General features: G+C 38.1%; 1 protein-coding gene across 1 annotated transcript in view; it reads left to right on the top strand.

Annotated features, from left to right (window-relative positions):
• The window catches only part of FAT4 (FAT atypical cadherin 4), a 235,259-nt gene that overhangs the window by 197,940 nt on the left and 20,022 nt on the right, over nucleotides 1–17,297 (top strand). The window contains exons 10-13 of the mRNA XM_044682210.1: nucleotides 314–418; nucleotides 5,950–6,257; nucleotides 12,875–12,960; nucleotides 15,038–15,217. Coding sequence (XP_044538145.1) covers nucleotides 314–418; nucleotides 5,950–6,257; nucleotides 12,875–12,960; nucleotides 15,038–15,217 — 679 coding nt within the window. The remainder of the gene's footprint in view (nucleotides 1–313; nucleotides 419–5,949; nucleotides 6,258–12,874; nucleotides 12,961–15,037; nucleotides 15,218–17,297) is intronic.

The raw sequence follows: 17,297 nt of genomic DNA, 5'->3' as shown, positions 1-17,297 counted from the left end.
CTTCTAAGGATAAGCTAAATTTTTTTCCCAAAAATAAACAAATGCATAGATTAATTTTAAAATCTCATTTAGAGATAATAATAGAATCTATCTCCCAAAATAATTTATCTTGGCTTTATAAATATGGGATGTCCTCAGAGTCTTAGCACAACTGTAAATCTAACTTGAAACTGCATTCAGACTTTTAGGGTGCTCTGTATAAGTTAAGGGGAAGGGGGGTTTTAATTGCATAATTACTTAAATTATAATTACTTAAGATTTTTATACTTAACTTTTTAAAATATATATTTTTAAATTTCTTTGCCATTTTCAGGTAAAATGTGTGAATCTTCTGTCAATTATTGTGAATGCAATCCTTGCTTTAATGGAGGGTCCTGTCAGAGTGGTGTTGAGTCGTACTACTGTCATTGTCCATTTGGTGAGTAAAGCTTGTCTTTTTTGTTATTGTTTTGTTTTCAAGATTGGGCCTGGCTGCAACTGTTGTGAGGCTTATTTAGCAATTAATTTAGTATTAGTGTTGGACCTAGCAGGAAGGGCTGAAGGATTCCAAGATGGAATGAAAGAGCAGGAAGTGGGGCTTGGACTCTGAGAGAGACTCCATGGTGGTTGGGACATAACTGTTGCTAACCCTGGGAGATCTCAGAGTTAGGGGAAAACTGCATCCAGATTCCCTGGGATCCTGAGAGGTGGAGGCGTTCAGCAAGTGGACAACAGACCTGCAGAGCAGCACCAAGTGGGGAAATGGTTTGTGATCTGGTGGACAGCGTTGCAAACTCACTCTCCCTACCTGGGTACCTTGGATCACCTGTCCTAGTGGAGTTGGCTCTTGGCATCCTGTAACCATCCTTGGATTTACCGTGAGACCCCAATTGAAAGCCATCCTCAGGCCCTTTAGCTGAGCTGACCAAACCTGGCTGGAACCAGCTTTGGAGGAGCTTTCCCTGTGACTTCAGTACTACTTCCTTTGGGCCCTGCCTGGCTTAGGTCAAGAGAATAGTGTAGTCAAGTCCTTCCCTTGCCCCTGTGGTTTGCCCTTAGGTTGTAAGTATAGAATCCCTAATACCCATCCTTCATTATTATTTCCCTCAATTAAACTGTTATAAACTTTTACCCTTTTGCCTGCTGATTCCATAGACCCTAGCTTAGGAGAGCTGAGTGACTATTGGCCTAACTACCATTCCTGTGACAGTTAACAGCTTGGCACTAAACCCTGGTCTCACTATCCTGGTTGGTCCTGTCTCTCCTTCAACCCTGTGTGAAACCACAAACCATTTAGATTACATTTTAATAATAATAGTTAACATCCCTGGTGCCTCACCATTACACTACCCAAAATAACATGAGTGTTAGAGATGGGGCTTAAATTGTTGAGAGAAGATAAAATGCCTGCACTGATAACAGCTTGATTAAAATAAAATTACTGGTGAATTGAAGATTGTGAAATCAATATAGCATGTTCGCTAATTGTAGTAATCAATGTCCAATCTTGTCTTTGAGATGACTCTGGGTTCCAGAAAACTTCATCATAAAAGCCCATTCTTTACAATCCTAACAAGTTGGGAAGCTTTCCCATCTTGTAGTGTCTGTCAGTCTTCTAAGACCAAGACTGGCTAAGTTCAAAGATGCTAAATGCCAGACTGGCCCCATAGTAACAAGGAGTGGAGGGGTTGCAATCTAGGACATGGAGAGGAAAACCATGCCAAACAAAACGTGAACACTGAAATAACAATGATAAATATTAATATTAATCAGTGTTATATATAATGCTTACATGTAATGTAAGTGCTTTACAAATATTATCTCATTTGATCCTCATAACTACTCTGGGAGGTAGATGCTATTATTAATCTTATTTTACAGATGAGGAAACTGAGCCAGACATTATTTAAGTGACTTTTCCAAGATCACTGGATTTAAATTCATTTTTTTTTTACTCCATGACCAAAACTCTTAGCATCTGGCCATCTAAGGAGGGGAAATGTAGAAATGGGTGTTTTTTGAATCCTTTCTGTATTCAGGATCACACTAAAAGGGAAGACTATCAAAAAATTTTTTCAGTACTTTATCATTCTATCCAAGTCCTTTATTAGTGTCTGCTAGTATATCACAACATATGAGAAGGTGAGGGTGAGGCAGTGTGATTTGATGAGAGTGGATCTAGGTTCAAAATTTACCTCTAACATTTGACTGTGTGACTCTAGGCAAGTCACTTAACTTCTCAGAATTTTAGGCAACTCTTGAAGACTAGAAGTTGCAAATTAGTTACCAATTTGCTGGATTCCTCATAGAGAGTCCTTTAGTCAATCAATATTACATATGACAGGAGCTTATAACAAGTGTTGGAGATACAAGAAAGAACAAGAATGATCCCTGTCCTCAAGGATCTCACATTCTAATAGGGAAGACAGCATGTAAATAACTACATAGAAACTCTAGAGAGTAAATAGGTGATCTGAGAGGGGATGAATCAGCAGGTGGGGTTCTGGGAATGGTATCCTTGCCAAAGGTGAGATTTGAGTGGAGTCTTGAAGGAAGTCAGGGAAACTACACGATGGAGTCACAGGGATAGCCCACTTGCTCTGAAAAAACAAAACGATGGGGAAAAGCATCAAAAGTTAATGCAAATATGGATCCCCTAGAAATTATGCTTTCTGTCCGTTCCTAAAATTTCCCCTCATGTTCTTGATAAATGTAACTTTTTGCAAAGGACCATTTTGATATGGAACACTTTTGTGTCTGATTCAAAGACATAGACATAAACATACGTTTAAAAGAATTCGTTTCCAAATTTTCTTCTTCTTTCAAGCCCCTCCCCATCCACTGAGAAGGCAAACAATACTATATCCATTATACATATGAAATCAAGCAAAACATGCTTCCATATTAGCCATGTTGCTAAAAAAAGGTAAAACATATACTCTACATAGAGTTAATCAGTTCTCTCTCTGCAGGTAGCCAGCATTTTTCATCAACTCTTTTGAATTGTCATGAATCATTGCCCTGATCAGAATAGCTAAGTCTTTCACAGTTGATAATCACACAATGTTGCTATTAGTATTGTACAATGTTCCCCTGTTCTTCTCACTTCACTTTTTATCAGTTTATACAAATCTTCCCAGGTGTCTCTTGTAATGCAAAAGATTTTATTGGATAAAAAGGGGACACTAAAGTAGGGGGTGCTCTCCTTCCCTTGCTGAGTGACAGAGGAGTTGAAGGTGATTGAGGTGATAGGATAGGAATGAAGGGATGGCTCAGTTTAGGGAGGAATGGACAAGGCAGTATTAGGATGGTAAGGGTATAGGGTGAGATGTTCAGGAGAGGCAGCTAACACAGACTAGACCCTCAAGCTAGAGACAGAGTATATTGGGGTAATAGGTTGAACCCTTCCAGACAGGAAAGGTACTTTTATAGACACAAGGAATAGGGCCAGTCAGAAGTGGTTTGAATCTGACTTGAGGGCTTTCTTGTCAGTTTCTCAAGTCCTCAAAGGAGGAATCACAAGGCTCCTCCCTATCAATGAAACTGAAGGGATTCAGGAGGAAGCATTGGGCAACTACTTCCTCCCAAGATGGATGCCTCCAGTTTCCTTCAAGAAATAAAATAGATAATTCCTTCCCCTTCAAACCTTGCCTAATTCTTCAACACAATGATTCTCCAGAGGGTTTGATTAGGTAACAAAGGGATTTATTAATGTTCAGGGTTGGTCAGGAAGGAGAGAGGGGTTTGGGGTTTCTGACAGCTGCTAGGGAGAAACTCAAGATGGGGGAGGGTCACAGGAATGGGTTAGACTGAGAGAGGACCTGCTTCTCTCAGCCAGGGAAGATCTGGCTGCTTTTAAAGGAGAGGGAATACTAAAGGGATAGTTTGAATTCAAGGATGTCCTAGTTGCCTATTGGGGAAACTAAACCCACAAAGTCTATTCACTAAAAACCTAAAAGCCACCCTGCCTCCCAGAGCCCCAGGAAAACAGGCAGGGAAAAAAGGGAAATAATATGGAGAAGGTCAAGGAGAGGTCCAGAGAAATTAGCTCGGTTCAAATTGTCCAGAGACAAAGCACAGGCCAAAAGCAAAACCAAAAGCCAAAGCAGAGCTCTAGTTGGTCCTTCTGCTCTGTTCAAGGCTCAGGAACCAACTGACTTCTCACAGAATTCTAAGGCTTCTAACTGCCAGAAGTTTTCAGTTGGCCCCCTGCAAGAGCAAAAGCCTCTCTTGCATCTTTTACATTACAGTCTCTGTACTGTACTACAATACAGACATCCCTATTTTCATTCCTTATAGCATGATAACATTCCATTACAGTTATATCCAACAGCTTGTTCAGTCAGTTCTCAATTCTTTACCACCACCAAACAAACTGAAATAATTATTTTTGTACTTATTATAGGTTTTTTTCATGTTTTTTTTTTATCTCTTTGGGATGAAGATGGAGTAGCTAGCTGTATTGCTGATTAAAGTGCATGCACAGTTTTATAACCCTTTGGGCATATTTCCAGTTGTTCCTGGAGATGATTTTGAAGTAATTGATTTCCTTTGCATTCAGTTTGAAGTTTGGAATTGAAGACCTTTTGTTTCTGGGGAAGGAAGAAACAGAGCTATTATGTTCCCTCTACTGTGCTAAGTCCTTGATGACAAATGTATCTGGCTATCTAATGAAGAAAAAACAATGGAGAGAAAGAATAAAAGAGAAGACAGTGAACAATTGAACAGGACAGTGGTAGGACTCAGCTTTAGAATTACAAAGGTCATCTAATCCAACTGCTTCATTCTACAGATGGGGGAAGCTTAGGCCCAGGGAAATGAAAAGGTTTTTTTCAGGGTCAAAAGGCTAGTAAGCATCAAAGTTGGGAATCCGAACTCGGGTTGCAAGTCTCTAGAGTCAATACCTTTCCACTGAGCACAGGAAAACTAATAAGTCCTTCTTCAGTCTACCAAATTCAGGGGTCCCAGAGTGGCAGTAATGAACAAAGAAAATTTGGCTTCCAGCCTTTATTCTGACTGCACCATGCTTTTAAAATAAGGAAGTGGGAGGAACAGAGCATGGAAATAGAAACCAAAGGAAAAACACTTTGCTTCTTTCAATGGGCAAAATATTTCACGCAAAGGGATTGAAAAAGAAGCATTAAGGTGGAAAGAACATGGTTTTGTAGTCAAGGAACCTGAGTTTGATTCCTACTTTGGTTACTTAGAACTTGGGTGAATATGTGAGCAAGTATTTACTTTGAACCTACTTAATATGAGAGGCAGCATTTGATAGTGGATAAAGAGCCTACCAAGAAGACATGGGCTTTGGTCCTACTTCCAACACCTACTGATTGGGACCAAGCATGTTTGACTTATTTTCTCAGTGAATTACCCATCTTTCTAAGACTATAAGGTACATAGAAATTGTCAACCTGCGCGAGTAGAGTGAAATTATAACTTGAGTCTTTATCTCTTATGCACACTTACATGTCTCCACATAATTTTCCTCATTAGAATGAAAACTAATTGAAGACAGACTACTTCAAAGTAGCTATTCACCTGACACACAGTAGTAGCTCTAAACAAATGCTAGTTGATTGGCTGATTTCTTCGATCCCAGGTCTTTCATGAAGCCATGCAAATGTAGGCGGTAGTGGTAATTTTTTAACAAGTGACTCTAGAAAATAAAAAGTAAAAATAAAAAACAACTATAAAAATAATTGTATCCATGATACTTTTTAAAGTCTAATCTTCATTATTAACATTTGTTTCCCTTTTTCAAAAACCTTGCTTTGTACCGTTTGCTGATTTCTGAGGTGTAAACATTCACACTAAAAGTTTTAGTTAGCTCTTGTGAGCACATGTAAGCTGGCTCCTTCACAGCTCCACATAACAATGTCCTTGAATCTAATCTCATTTCAAAAAAAGCTTCCCCAGACTCAGGTTGGTGTGTTCAAACTCTCTCTCTTTGTGTTTTCTCAATTCTAGGTGTCTTTGGAAAACACTGTGAATTGAATAGCTATGGTTTTGAGGAATTGTCATACATGGAATTTCCCAGTTTGGATCCCAACAACAACTATATATATGCTAAGTTTGCAACCATTAAAAGCCATGCTTTGCTGTTGTATAATTATGACAACCAGACAGGAGAACGGGCTGAGTTCTTGGCCCTAGAAATAGCAGAAGAGCGTCTGCGATTCTCTTATAACATTGGCAGCGGCACATATAAACTGACTACAATGAAGAAGGTGTCTGATGGACATTTCCATACTGTGATTGCCCGAAGAGCTGGAATGGTAAGGCATTGATGTAGTGCTGTTCAGCTGTGTCTGCCTCTCTGTGACCCCATGGACTACAGCATGTCAGGCTCTTTTTATCCTCCTCTCTCTCTTATAGGCTGTCCAAGCTCATGTTCTACAGTATCTATCCATCTCATCCTTTGCTGTCTCCTTTTCCTTTGTCTTCACTCTTTTCTAACCTCACAGCCTTTCCCAGTGAAGGCACTGGTATATGAATCAGTAAAAGAAATGTTTTCTCCCAGATCTGTATGGCCTGAAAGGTTAGTATGAATTAGACCTTAAATTGGGTACAATTTGGGGCATTCTCTATGCTGCCACTTTGGTGAAATTATAGCATGCAAATTAAAAAAAAGTTGTTTCCCTTAAAGGTACCAAGAATAATAGAATTTCAGATGTGGAAGGAATCTCAGGAGCTATATACTTTAAACCATGCCTGAATAGATATGTCTTTAATAATATCCATGACTAATGATTGTCTGTCTTTCCTTTAAAACCTCCATTGAGGATATGGAGGACTCACTATCCCTGAAGACAGTCCATCCCACATTTAGACAACTTGCTCTGTTGGGATGTTTTGTTTGTTTGTTTGTTTGTTTTCCATACATCTTCCCCAAATCTGTGTCTCGCAGACTTTCAGCAGTTGTTTTTAATTCTGCCTTATGGAGTCAAGCAGAAAGGTCACATCCCATTTCCAAAGAGTCAGTGTTCAAATGGTTGAAGAGAGCTATATGTTCTCAAAAGAGAAATCTTCCTTATTTCAGGCTGAATACCACCAGCTGCTTTCAAGAATCCTAGCATAACATGGTCCCCCAGACTCCTCTGCCAACATCCTGGCTGTGGTCCTTTGGAGATATCACAGTTTTCCAATGCTTTTTTAAAAATATAGTACAATGTGTTGTTTAACTAGAGAAAAATAGCAGCGTGGCCATCTCCCCAGTTCCTGACACTGTCTCCCATTATTTGCCCTGAATTTATATTAACTTGTCTTTTTGGTATCATTATTGGCCATCCCCTTATATCTGGATTTTTCCCCAACATGAACTTTCATCAGACCATGCCTTTCCTATCCTTAAAGCACTGGATCTGAAGTCAGAAAGACCTGAATTCAAATTCTGACTACCTCTTAGCAGAAATCACACTAACCTCAGGGTCCTGGAGAACCCTAAACCCCAACCTTGTCTTTGTCTTTTCCTCCTGAATCCTATTTTGTGGTTCCTGAATTTTGGAGATAGTGAATATGTTCAGGCATCTTCAAATGCCCTCTGAGGTCAAATGCCAAAGCTTTTCTGCCTTGTCTTGGTCTTTTGGGGCAGTCATTACTGGGAGTTAGTTTTATTCCCTGCTTAAATTCTAACAGAATATCAGACTTTGTTCTGGATTCAGGATGGTCCCAGAGATACATGTACTGCCCATGGATCTTCTCCCCATTGCCTTCTCCTTGTGCAGTGACCATCCAAGGATCAAGTTTTATTCCTTGCTGTAGCTCCAATAGGCCAGAGCCCTTATGTTAGCTAGCCTTAATTATTTCTCATGCCAGACAGTGTTGTCATCAGATTTATCTGGAATCCCTTGACCAGTGAGTCGCAGGCTGTCTTTTTGTACAGTAAGCTATTCCTGACTTCTTCCTCTGTCCTTCAAAACCTTGTCCCTTTACTTCTGGCTTATCTTAGAATCTCCTTCAGTGCTTGTAATCTCCTCACCCAGACCAGCCCATTCACCATGGAATGTCTCTCTGTAAAAACTACCTCCTCCTTCTCCATTTGGGGAGTTCCTTACTGAAGCAAGCAGGCTTAAATGGCTTGCCCAGGGTCAAGAACCAGGAAGACTTGTGTTCAAGTTACACCTTTGATACTTAGGTGTGACTTTAGGAAAGTCATTTAACCTTTCAGTATCTTTTAAAATATGATGCTTATATTCAATGGTCTCTAGAATCTCTTTAAGCTTTCAATCTATGATTCTGAGATCCTTTTAGCTTTTAACAATTAGAACTTTTAAAAAAACGGATCAGATTGCCTCCTAACAGAAAGTCCCATGCCAGTGGAAGTATGCAAGCAGAGGCCATCTGTCCGACATATTGTAGAAGGAGTCAATTCAGTAAGTGAAAGAATGGACTGGATGACTCTATAGCCTCTTTCATCTCTCAGTTCCAAGATTCTACAAAATATGTGTGTGAGGAGGAAGGGAGGGAGAAGAGCAAATCAAAATACCTCCCCCAGAGGCCCACCCTTCCCTTTTCTTTGTTATCTTGGGCCAAATGCAGTTTGGCAGAGCGAAATGTGTAAAGATTCGCCCTAGTCCTCTGTACTTCTGGAAGATGGATTCCCTCCCCCCCTTTTTTTGTCAAAAGGCATAGAAAATAAAGCCCCTACTGGATTTTGCATCTGTCATGTCTTTCTCTGTAGAGGGATTTGGTTGGAAAATGGTAAAGTCATTAACTTTTCAGTTTTGAAATATTGCAGCAACAGAATAGAAACATCTCAACTGAAAGAAGTAATTGTAGAGAAATGCTAGCCTAGGAAGAAGGAATATTTGACTGTAAAAATTAAATTATAGGAACTCTGATCCAAATGGAACATGATCTCAAATATCATTGCATTGCATAGAAGTACAGTCATTGTGTGCTCAGAATGTAGAAAATAAAGATTAAATTGGGAGGGAAAATATAATTACTGGAAGATCTGAAATCAAAATGATAATTTTCCAGGTTTTCTGTGTAGGTATATTTTCATCCTTGTGAAAACACTCCATTATTCTGAGCTTAACAAATACCATTAAATATGAACACTAATATACAGAGAATATTAAAAAAGGACATTATGTAGGAAACTCTGTATCATCATTACATAGTTTGTTTTTTTAAAACATATGATCAATTCAGCTCACCAATTCCAAAAGTGTTTATACTTTTCTGTTTGCTTCTAAATCTAATCCTCTTGACTTCTACAAATTCTAAATGTTTCATTTTCATTTGTTATTAATTTCTTTCTTTCCTTCTTTTTCTTTCTCTTTCTTTCTCTTTTTCTTTCTTATTCTTTTTCTTACTCTTCTTTTCCTTCTCCCTTAAAAAAATTCTTTGATATTTTTTATCTTTTGTTTCTCTGGGAAAATGTGGTTTAATGCGTCCTTATAAAATAATTACATGAATGTGTTCCATGAGCTCCAAAGGGTGATGCTCTTAGGAAACACGGTGATGTCTCCCAGAAGAGGTATTACCTTTGTTTCATAAGGGAAGATGTGATGTAAGCCCTACATTTTGAAAATAGATTCAAAAAAGTAGAAGAATGTAGAAAAAAGAAGAAGTGCTTCATCAATCAAGGCATATAGTCGGTTTAAGAATTTTCAGGAATGAATCATCCTAGCTTAATCCTTCCATTGAGAACAAAATGCCATTCATGTTTGAGAAGCACATTAAGTCATTCAGAACACTAAGGTACCATTTAGAAAATCTCGAGGGTACAGTATATCAAAAGAACTCATAGATGAGATCCTAGTGATTCATCATAGAAGTAAAGGAATGAATATTTATCCTGAATGTTACCATATACAATATGTTATTGAGAAGTAAACACAGAAAAAACCCATCTGATGCATTACACGGGCTTAATGAAAGTTTATTTTTTGATAAATGTTGCAAAAGAGTCATACAATAGCATCATAAAGATCTATTTCAGCTAGTAAAATAGGATGTTTATTGACCATAAGTTGATTTGATATTCATGAAATTTGAAGAATTGTATATTTCTTGATAGAGCATACATTTGCAATTCTCTCATTTCTAAATATAATCAATAAATATTTACTAAGCACCTAATAGGTGTCTAGCAACAGTGCTAAGCACTGGGGGTATAAAAACTGGCAAAACACATATCCCTGCCCTGGAAAAATTCATAAGCTAAAGTATATGGAAAATACCTAGAAGAGATGGAGAAAGAAAGAAATTATTGCCCACAGATTTGATAATTAATTAGGAAATCCAAGCAATACTACTACTCTTTCCACTCAGCAAAATTTTTCAAAGTACTACCGTCCTCAAATCCTTTAGTCAGGGGGCAGCTGAGTAGCTCAGTGGATTGAGAGTCAGACCTAGAGACGGGAGGTCCTAGGTTCAAATTTGGCCTCAGATACTTCCCAGCTGTGTGACCCTGGGCAAGTCACTTGACTCCCATTGCCTACCCTGACCACTCTTCCACCTAGAAGCCAATACAAAGAAGTTAAGGGTTTAAAAAAAATCCTTTAGTCACACATCATTTGCCTGTGGGTGATTTAGAGGGGGGCTAGGATGCATCCCAAGAGGGGAAAACGTTTGAAACGTGAGCCGCTAAACCTGTAGGGAGATATTGAGTAGCCCAAGACCATGGCAAGCAGATAAATAAATATGAATCAAAGGCTTTATAATCAGAGTAGGCTAACCTCATTTTACAACTACAGGAAATGAGAATTATGATTTGCCCTGGATCATTCAGAGTAGAGGTGGGATTTGAAAACAGATCCTTGTACTCCAAATTCACTGCTTCTCCTTCTATAGCATAAGAACCAGAAGACCTAGATTCTAGTTTTAACCCCAACTTACTTGTCATCTCTGGCAGACAGGTTGTTAAAAAAAAAAAAAAAAGAATCCCTGTTTTACAGATCTGAGGGAATAAAATATGGTAATAGGTATAAAACAGTTTGAAAAGTCAGAAGTACTTTATGAATATAAAATACCAGAAGCAATCATCTAGTAGCACAAGAATATTCACTTTGGGAAGATCTTCATGAGAAAGAATTTGTTTCACTTAGAATTTGCAGAAAAATTCTAAAGTACTTTAAGGTACTCATGAGGTATCTTAACGAGATACCTAATGCTTCCTGGTTCATTTTTGAAAACTTCTTCTCTTATCTGTTCTGGTCCTTTTCTTTTCTATCCTTCATTTTTCTTTCTTTTCTTCTCTTACTTTAATTTTTGTTTTTCTTTTATTTCCTTTGTTACCTTTCTTTTCTTTACCACTTTTTTTTTGGTCTTTTTATTTCTTTTGTTACCTTTTCATTTATTTATTTTCATTTTTCCATTTATTTAATTCTGTTCCTCCTTTCTTCCTTTCTTCTTTTCTCCCTTGCTTCCTTCCTTCCTTCCTTCCTCTCTCTCTTTCTTCCTTTTATTTCTCTTCTTTTGATGATTTCTCTCTTTTAAATTAATTGAAATTCCTGTCTGTATATTACCCTTAAGAAGAGGTCACATAGCATCCCTTAGTCTCACATATTTATAGCCTGAGACTGAAACCCTCCAAACTGTTCATTTTCCACCTCTTCCATTCAATTTGACAAATATCTATTAAACTTAAATTTAACAAATATTCATTTAAAAATTTATTTTGTTTGTGATAGGCATATAGATACAAAAAGAAAACACTTCCTGGCCTAAAGGAATTTATATTCTACTTGGAGAAGCACCACATACACAGATCAGTAAATACAAAATATCTACAAAGTATTTTTCTTTCTATGTGAGGGAGCCGTAGAAGCTGGGGAGATGAGGAGAGGCTTTGTGTTATAGGCAGCATTTCAAGCTAAGGATTCCCAGAGGGCGAGTCTAGGAAGGAGTGAATTTCAGAGTGGGGCAAGCCCATGAAAAGTCACCAAAGGGGAGATATATGAGTAGGCAGGTGTAATTATTAGTATCAATTTTATTATAATGAATAGTATACGAGAGAGAATAACATGAAGCCAGTCTGGACAGCAAGGTTGAGGACAGATTAGGAAAGGCTCGAAAAGATATCGGATCCAGAATAAAAGGAGATCCTGAGTTTTCTTGAGCAGCAATTAGTTCTTCATTTGTTATACACTCAATTCTTACCTCCTCTGAGGTCATAGATTTAGAAATAGAGGAAACATCCGACACAGTAAATTTCAGTCCCTTGATTTTAGATATGAGCAAACCGAGGTTTGTGGAAAGCAAATGATTTACTCAACAGTGACACAGATATGAAGTAGAAAAGACCAGATTTGAAACCCAGTCTTTTGGTTCTAGTCATTGTTCTTTCCCTTATCTCACTCTGCTTGCAATAATCATGAATCCACCCGCCTTGTCCATTTGTTATCCTCCCCAGACCCTGGTGGAATGAAAACTTGAAATCAGGGATTGTTTTTCACATCGTCTTTACCTACTCCGTTCCTGATCGTTCGTTGCACACACAAATCACTCAGACTTTGTCAAACTGGATTAAAACGAGTATCAGTGGGACTTGGAAAAAGAGTAGAATAGCATTAAACTAAGGGTGTGAGACCATGTTATAATATAACTTTATATAAAACTATATATAAAAACTGCCTTCGTTACAATGGCCTCTCTCTGCCCTTCCAAATTTTTTTTTTTTTTAAAGAAAATGACTGCTGTCATGGATGAGCAGATGAAAATCTCCTGACTCCACATCTATAGATATCACGCAAGAAGATGCAGGGTTTTATGCCTCCAGGCATGAAGTCAAGTCATCAAGAATCAAAGTGTTCTTGTCTGGACCCACTTAGTTGTATCTGTATCCGTTTTACTGACAGGGGACAAATCCCCGGGGCCATCTGAATAGCTCCTCGACCCGGGAGTCCACAAAGGATTAATTCCTCCCTTCTTTGCTTTGTAGGCAGCATCCCTAACAGTGGATTCCTGCTCTGAAGACCAAGAACCTGGCTACTGCACCGTCAGTACTATGGCCGTTTCAGATGACTGGTGAGGTGATTTTTATTGCCCTTCTTTGTCTTATTCTTTGTCATTTTTGAATGAAATCTACAATTTCCATAAAAATTTGTACCTCCCTTAGAGCCAAGAACCCGTCGACAAATGTTTTTGTAGAACGATTCTATGCCCAAACTCGAGTAGGCATCATGAAAAATGGAAGTGGTGGAGATTGTGAGCAGGAAACTTTTGGACATATTGAATGTCTGATTAACTTTATACATGCATTATACACACACACACACACACACACACACACACACACACACATTTGATATAAATTAAAAATACAGAAGGGTGAGATCAGTGAAGCCCACGGCGATTGGGAAGGTCCATGAAGGTTCTGGGACATGACATATGTTGAAGGAGGGTTAAGAAGACTATAATATCTGTCTATAAAATAAGCTTGCTGTTACAAATTATTATTATAAATCGTAATAGTACAATCAAAAGGCATCTCTTGTTTGTATAGAGTTGTTTGCGTGTCATTTTACCCATTAGAATGTGAGCTCTTTGCAGAGGCTTTTTTTATCTATTTTTTTTTTTGTATCCCCAGAGTCTGGCACATTATCAAAGTTTAATAAATGATTACTGATTAACTGACTTTGTTGTTAGAGGACCTGGGTTCAAATCCTGATTCTAACACTACCTGACCTCCTTGAGCTTTAGTTTTCTTCTTTTAAAAATGAGGGGGGTTGGACTAGATGACCTTAGAGACCCCCTTCCAGCTCCAAATCACTGATCCTTGGTTTGCTGATGACAGCTATAGTGTAGTGGATAGACAATTGGCATCAGAGGCTAGAAGACCCGGATTCAGGTTCTGGCTGGAACATAGACTGACTCTGTGACCTGGGACAAACCATTTAGCCGCTCAGCCCTCTAGACATCTCAGTGACTATAAGTTGCACAGAAGGTAGGAGCCTAGAGTGAATGAGGGAATTTCTTCATCTGGTCACAATGATATCTCATGTCCCTAATTACAAAAACAGTTGAATGTATCTTATTAAAAGTAGCAAAATCATCCCCAACTAAAATGAGATGACCACAGTCTTTAATGGGGTTAGACTCTTCTAGATTATCTATGAAGTTAAAGGAAAAGATAGGTCTTTGTGGGACAGTAGAGGTCATTTCTGTTGAATTTTACTAATTATCATTATCATTAATAACAATAACTAACATTTATATAGCACTTACCAGGTTCTAGGCTGAGTGTTTTACAATTAGCTCATTTAAACAACATTTACCATTGATTAAAAAAATAAGTGTTTTTAAGGGGTGGAAGTATCTCAAATAAATGTGTCGTTTTATATTGGATCTCAATTTGGGGGTGGGAGTGGGGCGGGGGCAGGGATTGTACCGGGACCTGTGATTTCATCTGTGAAAGAATCTCACAAGGTGGAATCCCTTTACCTGGACAATTTGCTGTAATATAGACTTAGAGAGCTGCTTGAAAGCATTTAAAGGTTAAATTATCTGTCCAGAGTCTCACAGCTAGTATTTGTATAGCATGTTGATCCATATGTCATATGCATTTGCTTATTTTTTCTTTGCTTATTTTCTTCTTATCTCCTCCTCTGGGTTGCAAGCTCCTTGAGAACAGTGACTATCTTTGCCTCTTTTGGTATCTCCAGATCGCAGTACACTCACTGGTACATACTAGGTGCTTAATAAATATTTATTGGCTGAATAAATGAGATCAACATATGTTAAGAGATTTGCAAACCCAAAAATGCTGTGTAAATGGAAACTTATTATTATCATAAAACGGTGTTATTATTTAGGCATATGCCAGAATTAGAAAGTATTGACAAACATTTTTGGAGGCCTGGAGAACAGTAAGATAATGAAGAATTATCTCCATGCAAATAAAGATACTAAACCAGGAAAAAAATGAATTTAATATTTAATGGATTCTTTTTGTTAGGATATTCCATACTTGATGCCCAAAGTGAGTATAAGATAAAATGTAATATAGAAAAAATACACAGATGCTCTTTCATTAGTTACTTATTCTGCCCCCAATAACTGACTGAGCTTTCAGAGTACGTTTCCTTTTCTTTCCTTTGTTTAGGACTCTTGATGTGCAACCAAACAGAGTTACGGTTGGTGGCATCAGGTCCCTGGACCCAGTGCTTCAAAGGAGAGGACAAGTGGAGAGCTATGATTTTGTTGGTTGCATAATGGAATTTGCCATTAATGGACGCCCCCTGGAACCAAGTCAAGCACTGGCAGCTCATGGGATCCTTGATCGGTATGCTGGCTGTGTTTCTATTTCCTATGAAAAAGAAACAAATTGGAGAAATTATAATTGTGCTCAATTATATATAATAATAAATACTGTATTTTTATGTTTGGCTACATACACTTAGTTATAGCTACAAATGATGACTCTGACTGATTGTAAATAAATGGCATATTCTTGAAAACAGAAATCTCCCTCTGGTCACTAGAGTAGCTTTTACCCCAATGGGTGGAAGGACGGGGAAAAGATATTAATTAATGTTTTCTGGAGGACCAGGAAGAATCAATATCTTCCAAATAGATAATAATAGATTGACTAAATTGCCACAGGAGGATTACACTCATTATCCGTCATAACTGTTTTATTCGTCACTCATAAATGTTTTCATTTTACTTCAGATTCTTAACTAAGTTATCAATATGTGTTTTTCTTAGAGGAAAAATTTCAAATAAGTTTGAAATTATCTTTGATTAGCCAGTCTTTTGCTAGTGTATCCACTCAAAGATTCCAGAACTTACAAAACAGTTCTGAAACTAAGTATTTATACTAAAAATGTATATTTTGTCTTCTTAGCACTTTACCACTCCTCGTGAATTTGGAGCTATTCCATAACTACTTATCTTGTTTTAATATGGGAAATGTGTGTGTGTGTGTGTGTATACACAGTACAATGTTGATGTTTGTTATTCAGTTATTTCAGTCATTTCTGACTCTTCATGACTCCATTTGGAGTTTTCTTGGCAAAGATACTGGAGTGGTTTGCCATTTCTTTCTTCGGCTCATTTGACAGATGAAGAAACTGAGACAAGCTGGGTTATGTGAGTTTCCCAGGCTCATACAGCTAGTGAGTGTCTGAGTCCAGTTTTGAATTTGACAAGATGAGTCTGTCAGACTCAAAGTCCACTTTTCTCTCTACTACACCACCTAGCTGACCATAGCAAGTGTCATAAACAGCGTTTATACAGCCAACATGCAAAATTTCAGAGTGCCTATGAATTTGAATCCAGATTCTGCCATTTACTACTTGCATGAACTTAAGCAAGTCATGCTACCTCACTAGTCCTCAGTTTCCTCATTTATAAATGGCAGGATGAGATAACCATTAGGTCTTCTTTAAGCATTAAATTAAATCAATGAGTTTGTACTCCTAAGACTTCTGAATTTCCAGCTTTAAATCTCTAAACCTATAATTTTGAGGTATTTTCATTTGACTTGGATCTCTCCACGTTGACTGTGACTTTGCCACTGACTTGGACAAATTCATAACCACATTTCACTATTTTAGCATCATCCTTTCTCTTCAGTGAGGTTTACCAGAAGTGATTTGTTCTAGAGAGTTTGGGTGGTATCCATGGGGCTATTCCATTTCCAGCCAGAACTTTCACTGATCCCCAGGTGGATTCAACAATTTCCACTTGGCTTCTGGTCCAGTTTGCCATTTAGGACATACAAGCTATGCAACAGAAAAAGCTTCCACGTTGAACAGAACAGCTCCACCTGGGCAGGGAACTGGCCCTCGGATTCCCATTTGTATTCTTAGTTGAGTTGATATAATAGTCATGCAGCAATAGAACCCAAGCCTCCCCCTATCAAATGCCTTTGGGGAATTACACAACTTAGTATCACCCTCTTATAGAATGCTTAGGGTTAGTGAGCATGAAACCACAATTCCTGAAAACCTAAACTGTTGAAACGTCTTGTCTGGAGATACCTCCGTGCCCCAGACTCCATGAGGTGCTGAAACACGGTTTTAGTTAAGATTTTTATCTGTTATCTGAGAACATTCTACTTGCAAAAAGATGAGGGCTTAAGTCATCCCTCTGGCTTCACCATGCCATTATTCCGTATTGAAATGTTCCGAATGTACATGCTTCTATTTATCCCGTCATTAATTCTGGAGGGCAAGTGGTTACGTCTGATTTTGAGTCTCGGCTCTACCCTAACTATCTCTGTGTCTCTTGAGGCTCAGTTTCTGCATCTGTAAAATAAAATGGTTCAATTGGATGGTTTCTGACAACCCTTTGAGCACTAAATTTCTATGAATCTATTAATTCAGAATCTTGGGATTACACACTTTTATATAGTGTTC

This window comes from Gracilinanus agilis, chromosome 6, assembly GCF_016433145.1.
Source record: "Gracilinanus agilis isolate LMUSP501 chromosome 6, AgileGrace, whole genome shotgun sequence".
In the NCBI taxonomy this organism is placed as follows: Eukaryota; Metazoa; Chordata; class Mammalia; order Didelphimorphia; family Didelphidae; genus Gracilinanus; species Gracilinanus agilis.
This window is presented reverse-complemented; position numbering and strand designations above follow the sequence as displayed.